The sequence below is a fragment of the Sciurus carolinensis genome, chromosome 12 (genome assembly GCF_902686445.1).
Source record: "Sciurus carolinensis chromosome 12, mSciCar1.2, whole genome shotgun sequence".
Taxonomy (NCBI): Eukaryota; Metazoa; Chordata; class Mammalia; order Rodentia; family Sciuridae; genus Sciurus; species Sciurus carolinensis.
The window spans coordinates 87,221,939-87,239,539 of record NC_062224.1 but is presented as its reverse complement, the minus strand read 5'-3'; the positions used below and the strand labels follow the sequence as shown (position 1 = coordinate 87,239,539).

Here is a 17,601-nt window from a genome sequence, read left to right as displayed (position 1 = left end):
CTTACTACTTTAAAGAAAACAACTGATGGCAGTGTGTGTGTGTGTGTGTGTGTGTGTGTGTGTGTGTTTTACTGGAGATTGAACTCAGGGGCCCTCTACCACTGAGCTACATCCCCAGCCCTTTCTATTTTTTGTTTTGAGGCATTGTCTCACTAAGTTGCCCAGGCTGGCCGTGAACTTGAGACCCTGCCGCCTCAGCCTCCTCAGTAGCTGATATTTCAGGGTCTGCTCTCGTGGTGCTCTTATTGGATGATAAAAGTCAACCTTTTGGATCTTGGAAAAATTGTGCCCAGTATTTGGGACTCTGATGAGATCAGTGGTGATATTAGTGAACAGAATTTTTAATTTTTTAAAAATATTTATTTATTTATTTAGGAACTAGGGATTGAACCCAGGGGCGTTTTTATCACTAAGCCACATTCTCCAGTCCTTTTTAATTTTTTATTTTGCAACCGAGTCTTGCTAAGTTGTTTTAGACCCCACTAAGTTGCTGAGGTCCACTTTGAACTTGAGATCCTCCTGCCTTAGCCTCCTGAATCTCTGGAATTACAGGTGTGTCACTGTGCCTCGCAAATTTGTTTATTTTGTATGATGAAATGCATTGATCAACATTTAGAAACTGTAAAACTCAATAAACTTCTATCTTGCAAATTATTAATGTATGCTGTTACGAAACCATGCACATGTAAAAGATGGATTTGAAGCACAAAATAGACCAATGAATTATTTTATTTTATTTTTTTTTTACTTTTAGTTGTTGATAGACCTTTATTTTATTTATTTATATGTGGTGCTGAGAATCCAGCCCAGTGCCTCTTACATGCCCAGCAAGCTCCTTACCACTGAGTCACAATCCCAGCCCACTAGGCCAATGAATTTTAATGTAACAAGGTAAAAGGGCTCACTGATATAGTTTCAGATTCCATATTTCAAATAATCTTTAAAATGATACAACTTGTGGAATTTTGGTATAAAAAAATCCCTGATTATCAGGAAAATCTATTATAATACTCCTCCCTTTCCAACTTCATATGTTATTTATACTAATACATAATAGGTTTGCTATTATTTTCCTTCTTTTCCTTTTTTTTTTTTTTCTTAATACCAGGGATGGAACCCAAGAGTGCTTAGCCACTGAGTCACATCCCCAGCCCACTTTATATTTTTATTTTGATACAGGATCTCACTAAGTTGCTTAGGGCCTTGCTAAGTTGCTGAATCTGGCCTCAAACTTGAGAACCTCCTGCCTCAGCCTCCCAGGCCACTGGGATTAAAGACATGAGTCTTGGTGCCTGGCTATTGTTTTCAATAAGTAAAATAAAATATTTATAAGCAATAAATATTTTAAAATTCCTCAATTTTTTTCTTTTCTATTTTTCTTTTTGTCTGTTTTCTTGCCTCTCTCTCTCTCTCTCTCTCTCTCTCTCTCTCTCTCTCAGTATAAGGAATTGAATCCCAGGCATTGCACATACCAAGCATGTGCTCTACTACTGAATAATACCCCTAGTATCTTCAATTTTAATTTCCAACACAATACTAATAGATGTAATTCACATAAACAAATTTTTTTGAGTCGTAAGTAATTTTAAGAGATCAGTTACTTTTCACAGTTATATGTCCTATAACCTATGTAGGAGTATATTTCTAGAAGTGTCATGTTATTGTTTGATTGTTCAAAGACTTTATAGCAAAGAAATGACAAGAACTACTGTAATCACATAATCTTTTTTTTTTTTTTTTTTTTTTTTTTTTTTTTTTTTGGTGCTGGGGATCGAACCCAGGGCCTTGTGCTTACAAGGCAAGCACTCTACCAACTGAGCTATCTCCCCAGCCCAACATAATCTTTTTTATTTAAATACGTATTTAGCTGCCCAGCTAAGATACTTCCCTTCATACCGTCCCTTGCATATAAGTGTGGTTGTGTATCTTAGTTCTGCCTGGTCATCTGTAAGCAAAGTGTTTACATGTTGCTTTGAGAAAGTGTCTTTAAAAAAGAGCAGACCTCTCCTCCTCCTCCTTTCTGCTTCCTAATAGTGAAGAGAGAGAATACTAAAATGGAAGGAACCCAGGTCCCAAATGTGGAATCATTTTCCATCCCTGAATTGCCTACCTCTGGGTGTTTTATGTTTGTTTGTTTGTTTTTGGAGCAAACATTTTTTAGTACTAGGGATTGAACCCAGGGGCACTTTACCCCTGCACTGTATACCCAACCCTTTTTATTTTGAGACAGGGTCTTGTTAAGTTGCTGAGGCTGGCCTTGAATTTACCATCCTCCTGCCTCAGCCTCCCGAATTGCTGAGATTACAGGCATGCACCACCATAGCACGCCCATCTTTGCACTTCTTTTGTAAAAGACAAATAAGCATCTTGTTTAGAACAAATTGCTCTGGTTTTTCTATTATACGCAGTCAAATCTAATCCTTAAAATAATACAATTTTAAATGGAAAAAAAAAAAAAAAGACTGCTGAAACATTTTGGTTTTTGCCAAATAGAATCTCTAACCATGGAGAATCAGACAGGGGATGTTGTTCCATTAGCAAAGTCAAAACAAACAAGAAAAATAACAAACTGCCCCACAACGTGCTCTGACAACCCAGATTTTAACTGGGCATGGTGGTGCACACATGTAATCCCAGCTATTCAGGAGACTGAGGCAAAAAGCAATTCAAAGCCAGCCTGGGCAACATAGAGAGACCCTATCTAATAATAAAAAGGACTGGAGATGTATCCCAATGGCACAGTGCCCCTGGGTTCAATTCCAGGTACTGGAAAAAAGAAAAAGAAAGTTTGTCTTGTACGTTCATCATTTCACCAGCATTCATCTCAAAATATAAGTTTCAATTTATACTGGGATAAAAAAAAATAGATTGCCCTTTTAACCAAATGATCTAGTTACAAACAAGCTAAGGTAAACGCCTCATCTAATGAACAGGGATGATTTTTTAAAATGTTAACAAAACATAAATAAAAATAGCCATAAGCTTGGAAATGCTACCTGTAGTGTTTCAAAGTGTTGATCATATTTGCGTCATCACTTAAAGAATTAATGTCTGCCAATGTTATCATCTAAAATGTATTTACAGAGGTCAGAAGAGCTATGCAAAGAAGCGATGACATCAAGAGAGTATGTCACAAGCCTAAGTTTAGTTAGTGGATTTAAGCCGGTTTGGAGTTTTATCCACTAAGTATGATCTTCTGACCCCTCAGTTTTACAACTTTCCACTCTCTGTGCTGCATATCACCTCTCCTCTTCTGAGTTAATCATTTCTTTGCCATTATCTGCCAAGAGTTCTTATCTCTTTTGCTGTCACTTTATAACAGGGTCCTCTTATCAACCTGCATAGAGTCATGTGATCAGTCAAAGCCTATCGAAAGTTTCCATTCTTCTGATTAGAAACCATCATGAAACTGGATACATGGTTTACAGCGGGTCACCAATGTTGGAAAAAGTACAGAGTCCAGGGAAAGACTTGCTTGTAACTTTCTGAATTCTGGATTTTTTTTTTCCTTTTTCTTAACTTTCACTAAGGGAATAAGGGCTACTGTAGTCTGATGTGTCCTTCCCAAGGTCACAAAATATGATAAACTGCACTTTTTCTTAGGCTCGATGATTTTTGCCTTAAGCCAAAGGACTGCCTATAATTTCACTAAAAATGTCTTCTAATTTGGATACTGGGGATTTACCAGAATCTCTAAAGCATGGACTTACACCTATTGGTAAGTAGGAAGTTGCTCTATTTATCATATAGTTGTTATTCTGCTATTACAAAACTACATGTAATTCAATTCATTGATGAATTTTGTACTTTAAGTCTCCGTTTCTCCTCTTGTTTGTTAAATGCACATAAAATAAGCCCATGCATATATCACACATTTAACTTTCTTACAGTTCAACAAAAGCAAACAGATATTTCAATACATATTATTCATTACATTCATTGGTTTGGATTTTATTCTATTAGCCTAAAATGGCCAGAAAATACAATTCATAATCTATCAATTCCACACTTAACATATTCTGGTAATTTTTAATCAAACATAATAACTTCAAATTTCAACAATTTGAAACCAGTTAATCACACTGAGTGACCATTGATCAAACTATTTTAACAGAGACCTGTCCAATATTTGTGAAGTTTCAAGTTACAGGGCACTAAGGTGTCATGTTCATTGTAGATACTGTAAAAATACTTTAATCTTATTTTCCCAGCAAAAGAAACTCATGCAAGGAAAAATTTAGAAGTTGAGTCAATGCTTTTTGAAATAATGAGCATGTCTTGCCTTTATAAACAGAAATAAGTACATAAGGCTTTTGGGAGGATGGTGTTGCTGAGGTTTGAAGCCAAGGCCTTGTGCATGCTAGCTAGACAAGCCCTCTACCATTGAGCTACATCCCCAGCTCTTAAAGCTCTTTTTCATTTAAAAAAGAAAGAATGGAGAGTCACAAACTTGTGAATTTTACCGCAAGACTACATTCAGTTAAAGACCTTAGTAAAGGTCTAGAGGGAAGTGATTTCCAGTGGCCTGTGGTTATTAGTCTGATGGAAATCATGCCCTTCTTCCTTTCCTCTGGTTTCTGAAGGACCTGTGCCTTGTCTTGTAGTGCTTTCTTAGGCTTTCGGACTGGAATTTCCCTCCGAACTCCCAGGGGCCTGGCATGAGCTCTGAGTTCCAGCTCCGTTGGAACAAGAAGGAAAACCAAGGCTTGGGCTTTTCCTCTTTCCCCCGGGGTAGCCAGCTGACTCCACAGAATGCCGTGATTGCTTTATTTATGGGCCGACTACACCCTAAAGTATATCAATTGAGGAAATGTTTACCAAAAAACGTTCTGTACTTAACGAAAAAGAAACCCGGGGAAGGCGAGCAGAGTGCAACAGAGAACCGATTGCTCTGCAAATAGCAAAGAAAACGTGGCACAAGAAAGGAGTTGGGAAAGAAACCAAAATGATTTCAAATCGTTCTCTTCGGGCAAAACCACCGCAATGCGCTGGCCCGGAGTCTTTGCTGAACAGAACCGCGCTCAGCCTGAATCAGGTTGGGCGTCTCGGGTTCGCGCCGAGAGCGCGCTGGAGCTGGAGAGGCGACGGCGCGCGCACACGGTGAAGTGCGCTGGGGACTAGCGGCCGGGCGGTGTGATCCCGGCTACTGCCGCACTCAGCTCCGGCTGGCAGCAGCTAACGAGATGAGAGCAAGGTCGCGGGACCACCCACGTGGATCTAGGGCCGTGTTCCCCAGGCCACGGGATGAATTAAAGAGGACAAGGTAGCGAATGGAGGTGGTTTTACACTCCTCTCTGCTACCGTGGGTGAACTCTGTTTTCACCGACCGCAGCAGCAATCACATCGCAAATGCAACCGTGGAACTGAGGCGGGTCCATCTGACAGTGGAGAACACCTGCAAGTCTGAGATCAGCCCCGGCGCAGATGCCCTGGAACCGGTGGACTGCCAGTCTAACCCCGGAGGGGCTGCTGGCAACTGAACCTCCAAAACAGTACGGAAGGAGGCGCTCGCCCGTCCCCAGCAGGCTAACCCCAGCACCCCTAAACCTGCCCAGGCTCCTCTGGGCGCCAGATCCAGTCAATTCTCCGGTGCAAAGAAACATTTCTTTGGATCTTGATCGCAGTCACCCCGCCCGGCCACACTCCCTGGTCTTTCCCTGGGTATTGCAGCCCCACGTGAGGTGCTCCCACTTGTAATATCTTAGTGACCTGAAGGTGGCTGCTGGGCCTAGACTCCATCTGTTAACTGAGTGACCTGCAAAGAGTGTTGAGATTCTTGCTCGGACAGAGCTGTCCAAAAGGCTGCGGAGCTGTGGTGGAGTCCTCAGAGTGCTAACTGTTGTACTGAAGCAGCTGACCTGGTTCCTGAAGGACAGGTGTCTTTTGGGTCTTTTGACCCCCCAGGGCAGGCCCACTTTGAAGAATCCATGAATGCAGCTATAGGAGCTGAGGTTGCTGGGTAGCTCTGAGGTGGCAAACTGAGTCTGGCATAGATAGATATCAGTTAGGTTTCCCAACTCTACATTTAAGTCAGTTGTGTTGTTCTGGTAGATGTGCCTTCTTTGTTCAAAAAGTTGTTCCAAGAGGTCTTAACTGCATGGCATTCTGTCATGTAACCACAAAAACTGTGCATAGATGTCTGTGTTCATATAGAAACATAGGATCAAGACAAGCTTGTTCCTTCTGTTTACCTGCAAGACAATTGTCCAGACTGTTTATAACTACATTGTTCCCTTCAAAGTAATTGACTCAAGAATACTTATCTGGCCAGGATAGGTGTGGTGGCACAGAGCTATAATCCCAGCTACTCTGGAGGCTGAAGCAGGAGGATCACAAGTTTGAGTCTAGCCTGGGCAACTTAGTAAGTCCCTGTCTTAAAAAATAAAAAGGGGTAACGATGTAGCTCAGTGGTGGAATACCACTGGGTTTAATCCCCAGTACCAAAAAAGAAAACAACAACAAAAATCACTTGCCAGATTCTTAGTTTCTGGCCTTGGTTTCCCCACCACCTCAGTTCCCAAATGGATATATTGTACTGAATGATATACTAACTTACCAGGCTTTTTGTACTTATCCGTATCTATAAAACACCCCAAAACTCTGTGCATGTCTGTAATTTCAGCTACAAAGGAGGCTTAGGTTGGAACATCGCCAGTTCAAAGCCAGCCTCAGAAATTTAGAGAGGCCCTACTTAACTCAGCGAGACCCTGCCTCTAAATCAAATGTAAAAAAGGGTTGGGGTTGTGGCTCAGTGGTTAAGTGCCCTGGGTTCATTCTCTAAAGTACCAAAAAATAAAGAAAGAACTGTGGATGAAGTTCAGTAATAGAGCACCCCTCAATTTAATTCCCAGTATGGGGGTCCAAATCTGTGCGGTAGGAAACATGTTCTAAAACAAGTTATTTGACCACCCACATGGTCATGCTTTGCACCAAATTTACTTAATTCTTCAAATTAAGTGCACTTATAGAATATCTTATCCACATTCTACATAGTGTTGCACATTATCCACAGAAGTTATGTCTATATGGTTAAGATGCCTAATATACAATACAAACACTATATCGAACCTGTGATACAAGGTTTGCTCTCTGGTCCCCTTAACACTCTTGAAGTCTGATTTTATTTCAGCAATAACTTCTACCAAGCTCTTTGCTCATAAGAATCTCTGAAAGTAGACATCCTTCAGTGGGAATGATGTCACCCTAACTTCTAACCAACTTTATTTGCAATGCAGTTTAGACTGTCAGCCACCCAAGTCCAGTGATACTTGTAACTGAGGCTTAGGCTGCCAGTTCCTTCCAGGAAGCTAAATTCTGGAGATTCCTTCCTTTCCTTTCCTGCCCTAGCCTATCTCCAAAACAGTGCTTCCCAGATTCCCCTTCACTGGCCTGGATTCACAAATGCTGACCAGAATTACAGGATTTCTTTAAGATACATTTTAATAAACCAAGAGAGATTTATGGAGAAAGCAAGAACATTCATGGTCATGCTTTTCTCCTTTACCTGACCCCTCCAACAGTCACATTGTCAAGTGTTAGCTTGGATTCAGACTTGAACTTGAGCTGAGCTACAGAAGGGCTCTGGAACACAGTCCTTGGTCAGGGCATGCATCTGACACCTTACTCACTCCCTAGATCCACAACCTACCTCAGGATAGAGCTACTTCTTTGAGTTACCTTTCCTCTTCATCATACTGGAACAAAAACTTCTGAGAAATTCAGTGACTTCAAGGAACTTCAGGAATTGGGGGCTGGAGGGGGGGGGGTGCGGGACCTGTGCTGTAGGGAGGCTCTTGGGAAGAGCTGAGATGTGACTTGTGTGAGTTTAAGAGAGGAAGCCTGGAGAAACCATGTGCAGTTAAATTGACCCTACAAATTGATAAAGATTGCTTCTTTTTTAGTGTTTTGGGAAGCCATTATATGTGCTTTTATGTGACTGATAAATAAGAAAAGACATATTTGACTTTTAAACTCCCAGTAAGCTGAAAACAGATATCCATGAGCAGTTTGGTGAGCAATTTTATTCTGGGGATAACATAATTGCTTCTAAGGACTATGTCAAGCCCTGCAAGATGATCAAATTGGCAAGCACTTCTCACTGGAATTATCAATTTTTAAGGTCCCAGGATGGTTCTCTTCTGAGTTGTTTTCCTTATGGAGAGATGAATTTGGGTGAAGTTAGGAGGAAAGAAGACAAAAGAGAGCTGATATTTATCAACAGACTGGTATGCTGGTTTTCTGGCACTGTCTCATTTAACTACAAAGTTTATTTTGTTAACCCCATTTATTTAACAAATTGAATCAGAAAGGTCATTTGCTTTGCTGAAGATAACTCAGAGAATCAGGAGAGAGAACTTTAAATAGGATCCTAGAAATATGATTCTGAAAGCCATGTTCTTTCCCCTGGGTGGTATCTATGTATATGCTCTTGATCTAAAGGAATTATGATTCTAAATAATGTTGGTCAGACTTTCTTTAAGAAAGACGCTTGTAGATGACTCTTTATATATTTCTTTTCATTCCATAATGGAAATCAGACTTGAGTCCCTGTAGAATTCAGAAGGGCAGGAAGGGGAGTGATACCAGGAAGGATGGGGGAGGGGGCAAAATGGAGACTAGTCTGGGCAGGTTGAGGCCAGAACAGGTGGGCAGGTGGGGTGGAAAGCATTTCTGGTTTCCTGGAGGGTGTCTCTGAAGTTTGAATGAAGCTTAATTTGAGAATGTGTGGCAACTCACAAGGCTATCAATATTCGGTGAGAAGGAACTGAGGAAATTCAGAACATCTGCTTGTTCGTGGGTATAAGGACAGGGACATCCTCAATTCAGTGACTGCGTTTAGAGGAAACCTACTATTGTCCCAGGGGAGGAGGGGCTAAGGGAATGAGATAATTTAGACACCTTTTCTTATTTTAAGCAGTCCTGGCAAATCCAACTGTGCCTCCCACAGTGAGGAATGCTGGTCCCACGCCTGGCGCTAACGTCTTTTAACAGTTAAGTGTTGGATTCCTCGCTCGAGTCTGCACGCCCTTCGTCTCTGTCCCCGCCCACCCCTCCCAAAGCTTCATTCCCTCCAGCGATCTCTATAGGATTCCAGAGAAAATCACTAGAGATCTGCCCCTGGGTCCTGGAATCAACTTCGCAGTTTCCACACAATAAACTCAAAGGGGCGGGGTGATGAGTGATTTTTTTCCGCAAGCCTTGTCGCATGCTGACCACTATTTTTGATTCCAAAAGTTGTCCTCAGGTTGGAGAAGCCGACGTACTTTAAACTGCGCAACTTCTATAACTGTCCCGACCCCCAACACTTTCTCTAGTTTCGCTCCCAGTGCCTGAAAGTGACCATGCCATTGTAAACCCGGCCTTTCCAAACCCGCATCTTCTTTGCGGACTAAGACGTAAATTGTCAGGTGCGCATCTTTCTGCACAGCCCCCGCACTCTTTGATTTTAGGAATTTTAGGTCTTTCCCTAAGGAAGAGCCATCCTTGCGCTGCAGGAATTCACACACAGTGCGAGAAGTTACCCCTTCCCTCAAGAATCTTTCCGTATGGCCGGATATAGTTGAGTGGTAGCCTAGAATAGTGCTAAGGATTAAATTCCTCGTCCAGATTGATGCAGAGGTGGGGTATCGGTAGGGTCATGGCGAGTGAAATTGCAAGTGTTCAACTACTTTCACTAAGTGCTTAGTAGTCTGCTGGCGCCTGGATTGTCCTTTCGAACGTCACTCAACGTTCCAGTTGGTCTCCAGGAATGGTTGGGGTGCTTCCCGAGGATGCGGTCTCAGTTTTGAGCTACAGCTGGCTTATTCTCCACATCAGTTAGAGAGAGGAAGAGATCGATTCGATTGGCCCACCTACCCGAGTTTATTTCTTCAGCCACATCCTTTCTCCAGACCAGACATCGCTCGAAACAAGATCTCCCACTTCAAAGGGCACTGACTTACCAAGGCAGGAGCCCTCGGAACCCTAGGTTGGGGCAACGTACTCCAAAGAAAGCAAAGTGTAAAAGTTCTTCAGTGAAGTCATTTTTTATGCAAAGATCCTCAGATTCCGATAATCCAGGCCAAACCCTCCAAAAAACCCCTCCTTTCCTTCGGGGCAAGAATGGGATGTTGTTTGGGGGAGGAGATGGAGAAGCCTAGGTCATCCAAATCATTGTTTCAGCCTTCATTTTCCTCCTCAGTAAAAACGAGGCATAATATATCAACATACTCCCAAAGTGACTGTAACTCAATCTCCATTCGCCAACTACCCCTAACAGGTAGCTTTTTTTCCCCAAAGGTAGAATGTCTACACCGGCAGCAATTTTACTTCCGGCACTAGAGACTGTCGACGATGTCTTGGTTATTTAACATACGCAATAGAAAGGAATTTTTTTTCCAGGAGGTACGACCTGTCACTTATTAGATGTTTTTTCAAAGCTTTGGCAATCCGATGCTCTTTGGTAATTCATACAGCTATACTGAAACTTAATGTGTTTCTTTTTAAAACAAAGCGCGCTGGGTGACGGCGGGTGGAGCCTAGGCGGGTGGGCGTATGGCCCAGCCCCCTGAGCCCAGAGGAGAGCTCTGGAGTTTTTGCTGCATTTAATTCCTAAGGAAAGGCAAAAGCGGCTTCTGATGGGCTTTTCAGGTAGGAGGGGCGGGAAAATTAGGCAGAGACCGAGCTTCAGTATGAAGACTGATAAACTCACTTCACTTTTCCCTTGGGCTATCACCGCCCGGTGTTGAAGACCTTTTGGGAAAAAAAAAAAAAAAAAAAAAAAAAAAAAAAAAAAAAAAAAAAAAAAACTAGGTTCCTTCCGGGGGCTGCAAAGCAGATGCCTGGGACGAGAAAGGTAATTGCTCTGGTTTCTTAAAAACACCAGAAAGTAGGAATGGAGGAGGAAACGTTAGAAATGGTTGACAGGGATAAAAGTTTGCAAGTTTCTTGCGAGGTTGGGTGGGTCACACGAGTCTTCATCTACCCAGGCGCGCGGGAAAGTTGTCGCTATTCTTTGCCATGCCCAGAAAACTTGAACCGTTCAAGAAAATCTTGACATTTTATCTCACTGCAGCCTGCAGGGGTTAAGCACGCAGGGCGGACCCACACTTCTCAGGTCAGGTCAAGGTCGGGTTCTTCCAGACGCGAGCTCTGAACGGCGGCGGAAAGGTAGAGGCGGGGAGGTGAGCCGGCAGTAGCATCCTCGCGGGTGGGGAGTGCGAGACCTCTTCAGCTCTAGCCAGCTGGGTGAATGGGGCGCGCACGGCCCCGTAACGCCAAGCCTGGATAAAATATGCCAGGACTGCGCTTCTCGGGCTCATCAAGGCTGCGGGAGCCTCCCTGAGCCATCATCCTTTGTAATTGCAACCGTCAATCAACACTTTAAGACAAAGTCAGACCCGGGAAGGGTGAGCCCTGGAGACTAGTCTCGTTGGAAAGGAGGAGGTGTGGGGGAGGTGGAGGGAAAAAAGAGAAGTTTGCCAGAAGTTGGCAAAGGGAGTGTAGAAAAGAAATTGAGAACGCGTACGGTAGCTAAAGCTGGAGGCATCTACTCAGGCCTCCAGGGTTCGGGTCTCTGGTCTCCGGCACCGGTTCAATTACCCACAGGAGTAAGGCCCGGTGAATCCCTAAGTGTGTTTCCTTTAAGCGGCAGAGTGGCATTTGTTAAATATGTCCCTGGCGGAGGATGGGACGTGTCTACCCAACGCGGTTGGTTTAAGTAGGGAATCTGTACAGACCACTGCTGTCATCAGCATTTAGCCCACACGGGTCCTGTACTACCCTCTTCCATCTCAACTGCCCCCCCTCCCCGCGGCTGCTGATCTTTCCCACTTCACACTGCGGCCTTAGGAACCTAGAACCACCCCAAGAACACTGTGGTAGACACCGCGAATCGGACTCCTCCTCGCACAGCTCTCCTTTAGAAAGGGTAATCTTGGAGACGTTAGACCCAAACAAGGTCGCAGAGCGAGCGGGTTCCCGGCTTCATGGGGGTCCTCTGCCCAACGGAATCGAAGGGTCCAGGAACCAGAATGAGTGTTCGGAAGGAGCAAGGGTGTATTTGGAGGTGGGTAAAGAAGTTGGCTGGGAAGCCAGGTTCCGCCGCCCCTCCCTTCGCTTCTGCCCCAAGGTTGGAGCCCCCGCCGCTCGCCTAAACTCCTTGAGGAGCGATCGGGGAAAGGTGAGTGTGCCCCTGGATCTCTGAAAACCAACTCCAGTAGATTTCCCGCCTGGAACACTGCAGACCGGGATTTTGATCCCCTTGATTCCAGGGGATCTGGAATAGCGCTGACCCTAGGGAGCTTTTCCCACCTTGGAGGTGGAGGCCTGGAATGCCCAGGGCCGCGGGGCTTTCGTACTGGGAGTTCTCTTGGTTCTTAGAAAAGACAGTTTTCTCTCGGCTTGAAACCTCCAGCTCTTTCAGTGCCCCTTTGGTTGGCTTCTACCTACGCATAAGGGTCTGCCTGGAATAGACCTTCAAAATGGGGAGAAAAGTCTTGGACCTTTCCTGTGTGATACGGCTAAATTGTTAAAGGTCGGATTTCTTTTAATACTCATCTTCAACCCCTTTTCTCTGGCACCTCCCTCCCATTTTGTGAGAATTTTTGTTTCTTGGAAAGTCTACCTGTAGGAAGATAATCAATGTCAGTTGGCTTTGCCACCACCTCAATCTTTGGGGGATATGGTGGGAGAGCAGACTGGACTGGGCAGGGAATTAGTTAATATGGCCTAAGGAAGTCCTTTCTGACCTTGAAGCTGGTGCTATGATCATGACCACAAACTTTGCTTCACTGGGTCAGCAGCAGCCTCAAGTAACCGGGTCCTATTGACTCTATTTCAACATCTTTCCACTCTCTTAACCTCCTTCTCCAGCTCTGCCAAGCAGAGGACTTTCCATCCCACACCCAAGGCTGGAAGCTCCCATTTACCAGGAGGAGTCTGGAGTCCTGCTTTCTTGCCAGGTTTATGTTTGGGAAGGTGTTGGATAAGTGTTCACATAAGCTCTTTGAATTGCAGTGGGAGGAGGTTGTTCTTAAGACTTTGAAATAAACTGATTTTCCAAGTTCACCTGAACTTTTCAAGTAAAGCTGGGCAAGCAATAGTTTGACTCCTGAGACTTAGTCCCTTTCTGAACTATGTAAGAATATGTGTTCTTAATTCACAGTGATGTCTTGACACTGTTACTTGATACTATCATGAAAATCTTATGCTTCTTAAGGGTCACACTTTTTGGCAACTTTAGCCCATGCTCCCATACAAACTAATGGGCAAGCCTCCCTGAGTTTAAGTGTTTCCATGAAACCTAAAGATGTTAGTAAAGCTGAAATTTAAACAACTTAAGATTCTGAATGTATATTGAAAAGCAAAGTGGCAAACCAGTTCAGAAAGTTATAAGTATCTGAATTGCCTGAAATGCCGTGAATGGGGGATGAACAATTCGCTTCATATAAAGTGTAAATTGTGCATTGCAATGATTTGGAATAATTTTAAATTCATCCAATATTAAATGGGGCAGTTTGTGTGATCCTTGTGCCATTTAAATAGAATAAATTCAGATCTTTTGAGATTCAAATTCACCCCCTTGTGGGTGGACTCTGATAATTACCCAGTTGCACAGCAGACCCTGAATATGAGGCTTTTCGAATTCAGTCAGGAGGCTGGAAGGAATGTTTTTCATCTCGTTGGGATGAGATCTGAAAACTTTGAAGATGTGGCTGGGCTGGTGGCCGAAGAGCTTGCATAACAGATGGTTCTTTAAAACTTTTTTTAAAATGCTGAGCCTCTGGGCCTCATGTGGATCAGTCCCAGCAAAGAGACGCTAGAATGAAAAGGGAGAGCCAGGAGTGATCTTTACATTCTATATGGAAAGGCTAAAGCTAGGAAGTCTGTCACCGATAATCTTGGTCTGAGTGGAGGACCGTTTATAAGTGTGGAAGGGACTGGAGAGCAGAGTGGGAAAAGAGAAGTGACTGCCCCTTCCTCTCATTTCCCCTCAAGAAGTGAAATCCCTGGGTCCTGGCTGATCCCTCAGTAAGCCCGGACTCTCGGGCTCTCCAGGGCTAGGGGGATCCATGGTGTGGTCTCTCCACTAACCGAGTGTCGTGGGGAATTGAAGCCGGGAGACCGACTCTGCATTTGAGAAGGGAGGTCTGGTGAGTGCAACATGCCTTTTCTCCTTTAGGTGTTTTAAATGGGTGTTTAACTTCTCTGCTTTTCACTCGCCATACAAGCCAGGGCACGCACCTACACACACACACCCACACACAGACACACACACACACACACTTCATCCCTTCTCCTCGCTTCCCCTCAGCTCGCGGAAATCGCCTCCCAGGTTTCTGATCCATCGCTTCGGCGCTCAGACAGAGGTCGCTTCTCACTAGCTGTGAGACCCAGCGGCATTTACATCCCCCCGCCCCAGGCCAGGGTGGGGTGGGAGTGGGCTAAGGCGGGGTGAAGAGGTTGGGGCAGGCGAAGGGACTGGAGCATCCTCATTGGCTGGCGGTTAGTGTCCGACCTGAGTCCGGAACCCGCGTCCCCATTCACTGTCTTCACCCCTCATCCCAACCCAATCCCCCACCCCCCACCTCTGCCACCCGGGCCCTACTTACCTCCCTTCTCCTCGCCTGTCCCCTTTCCTTCCCAGCACCGTCACCCTCGGGGCTGGAAGGGGCTGCTCTCCGAAACGCGAGAGAAGTCAACGAGGCAGGAGAGGGAGGCTGGAACTTCAAACTCCGCACTTGTGATAGTGAGCGAGGGGGAGGCAGAAAGAGATAGGGGGAAGGGGCGGAGAGGCGAGGAGAGCAGAGAGGAGGGGAGAGAAGTGAGGCGAGAGAAAGGGAGAGAGAGAGACCCCTGCCGATCCTGAGCCAGAGGGCGGGTGGAGGGAGGGGAAGGAGTCGCCCAAGCCGTCCGGGAGCAGCGGCAGCGGCTCCGTGGCGGCGGCAGTAGCAGCCCCGCGGCCGCCTCCGCTGCCCGCCGGGAGCTCGGCGGCTCACGGATCCTTGCCCCGGGCAGCTGCTCCCTTGCCGAGCCGAGTCGAGCCGAGCCAGCGCACCAGACGCCGTCTTCTCTTCGTTTCGTAACCCTGACCTCCTCGCCGCTCCGGGGCGGCTCCGGGGCTGCGAGATAGGACGGGGCTCAGAGGTCCTGCCCGGCAGCTCGGGAGGAGGCGGAGGCACGCTCCGGCGAGCGGGTGGGTGAGCGGGCACCCTGGTAGCCCCTTCCCTCTTTCCGCCGGAGTTGAATCTGTGCTGCCCGTGTCCAGGTGCTGGGCTTCCGGACCGACACCGACTCCCCATTCCCGCCCTCGGTCGCCTTGTCATGCTGCCCAAAGTGGAGACGGAAGCCCTGGGACTGGCTCGATCGCATGGGGAACAGGGGCAGATGCCGGAAAACATGCAAGGTAAGGAGGCGCCGCGTAGCGCCAGGGCTCGGGCGGCTTCTCCACCCTCAGGCTAGCCTTGCGGGCTTCAGCCTTCCGCCCGGCGCCGGCACTGGAGCAGCGGGGCTAGGGACTCCCAGCCAGCTACAGGCTGCGGGGCGGCGCGCGGGCGTCAGGCCCCCTCCTCAGGTGCAGACATAAAAGTTTATGGCTCTTGAACAATGCAGACAGAGCTTTTCCAAGCAATGTCTAATTGGCCGCTTCTAATTAAGAAAAGAGTATTCGAGCTCTATGGCAACTCGACCGGGGGGCAGCTTGAGGCTGAAGGAAGGTACTTTATAATAATAAGATCGTTCTGAGAAACGTTATGTGTTATTGGACGTTCGAGCAGATTCTCGGTATTGCGGTGTACTTCGATAATCCATATGGAGGGAGAAGACTGCAGAGAGAGAATGAAATCGCAGAAAGGCTGCGTGAGCGGTGTATGTGAGCACCCCCCTCCCCAAAGCCCAGGCTAACCCCAGAGGCTTGGATTTGCACAACTTCAAAACTGTTGGCAGAACTTAAGAAAATCAAAGTTACCCCAACCTCATCCCCTGGTAGGGTAGTACCGCGTTGAGTGGGGCGGGGAGTTGAGGTTAGCTTATTGCCCCTTCTTCCATTCAAGAGCTGGGAATATAGAAATCCCATTTGTTTTTCCAGCTCTTGATTGCTAACAACAATCACAGAAAAAAACAAATCTCAATGGATATATTTTCTTCACATTCCAAAATAGCAGCTTTAGATCTGGCTTGCATTAAGCCCTTCAGAAGTTTATAGCATTTGTTCTGGGCCAGGGAGGGAACAATGCTAGGAAAAGTCATCGGTGTTCTTCCATCCTCGCCCCTTCCAGCGCGCAGGATATGCGGGCCGGCGGCCTGTGATCCCAGAACGCTTCCTGCCATCCCCTTGCGCGAACTTGAAAGGGCCGGGGAGGTGTTGAGAACAGAGTTCAGGGCTGGTGTACTCTGCCGTGCGGGACAGGCAATTTGCCTCGGGCACTCAGGCCGGGAAACCTGATGTCACCCCATTGCGGAGGGGAAAAGGGATGGCAGGAGGGTGTGCAACGTGCTGGTGGGGTCATTTATTCCCTCGGTGAACCTGGGGTCTCTGCAAGTCTTCAGTTAGGGCTGCAAGTCCACTGGGACTGAAACCCGGGAGACTGCGTTTGGCTGCAGCGAGAACCCGGTTGGCCCAAAGAGGCGTTTCTTCCCGGCACCTTGGGATTCCACCAAAGTGTGGCTTGGGGGAAGCAACGCTGGAAGATGGACAGGGGCCCTTTAGCCGCCAGCCCTGCAGAGGGTCTACACTTTCGGTCGCCGGCTGAGAACCGCGGAATTCTTGGGTCGGAGAGGAAAGTTGCTGCTTCCAGTTCCGGCGCGGATGATTTCGAGGGAGTCGGAGAAAGCAGCTCCGGGAGACACTGGAGCAAGGAGTGGGGTGGGACAACGGCTTATTTGTAAGGGAAAGGAGAGAAATGCCAAAGTTACATTTTCTTTGTAAAGTTCGAGAGTGATCTTCATGACACCACTTACGGTCCTCAATCAGAATAAGCTTGTCCTTGCGCCCAGGGGTCAGGAGATTCAGTCCGCTGCCTGCTCAGTCCTGTGTTCAAAAGCAGCGTGGGAAGTTCTTGGGCACGACTTTTTCTGGGACTCGCGGCCTGTGTGTCGGGTGGTGCGGAAGGGTCTCTGATCTCATTCCCATGCGTCCTACGGTCCCAGCCCGGGTCACATCCGTAGTCCGACCTGTTGGAGAGTCTAGAGAGAGGATCTGCTACCGGGTTCTCTGCGCAGCGCTTCCAACTTCGCAGGAACTTCTCCGCGCGCCTCTCTGAGGCCACAGCTTTCCAAGACCCTGCGGTCCCTTCTTCTTTCTTCAGGCTGAGACTCGGGAAAGTGTGGGGATTTCCTTGCCCGGTGCATTCGGTCCTCCCAGTGCCTTCTTGAGTTTTACTAGGGTACCTGAAAGATGCCTCGGCCTCGCACTATGACTTCTGTTTCCCCACCCGAATCTTCTGATTTTCCGAGAGTATCCCAACCCCAGGCCTCGGTCTTTTTGGTGTTGGATTTCGTTGGTGAACCCAGAGTCTCTCTGAAAGTGGCTGCTTCTCTGAGCCCCTTACGTATGAAGTAAGAATGTACTTTGTTGGGGAGAGAGGAGGTAGAAAAGAACACACTTGGTAAACTACACTTTTT

General features: G+C 46.5%; 1 protein-coding gene across 3 annotated transcripts in view; it reads left to right on the top strand.

The window, feature by feature from the left end:
• The first annotated feature begins 3,451 nt into the window (after nucleotides 1-3,451).
• The window catches only part of Nr5a2 (nuclear receptor subfamily 5 group A member 2), a 131,315-nt gene continuing 117,165 nt past the window's right edge, over nucleotides 3,452-17,601 (top strand). The window contains exons 1-3 of one of the 3 annotated variants that reach the window (XM_047521787.1): nucleotides 3,452-3,718; nucleotides 15,248-15,385; nucleotides 15,756-15,846. In XM_047521787.1, coding sequence (XP_047377743.1) covers nucleotides 3,701-3,718; nucleotides 15,248-15,385; nucleotides 15,756-15,846 — 247 coding nt within the window. In that variant the 5' untranslated portion in view covers nucleotides 3,452-3,700. The remainder of the gene's footprint in view (nucleotides 3,719-15,247; nucleotides 15,386-15,755; nucleotides 15,847-17,601) is intronic. The other 2 variants (XM_047521788.1, XM_047521789.1) reach the window with 2 other exon arrangements.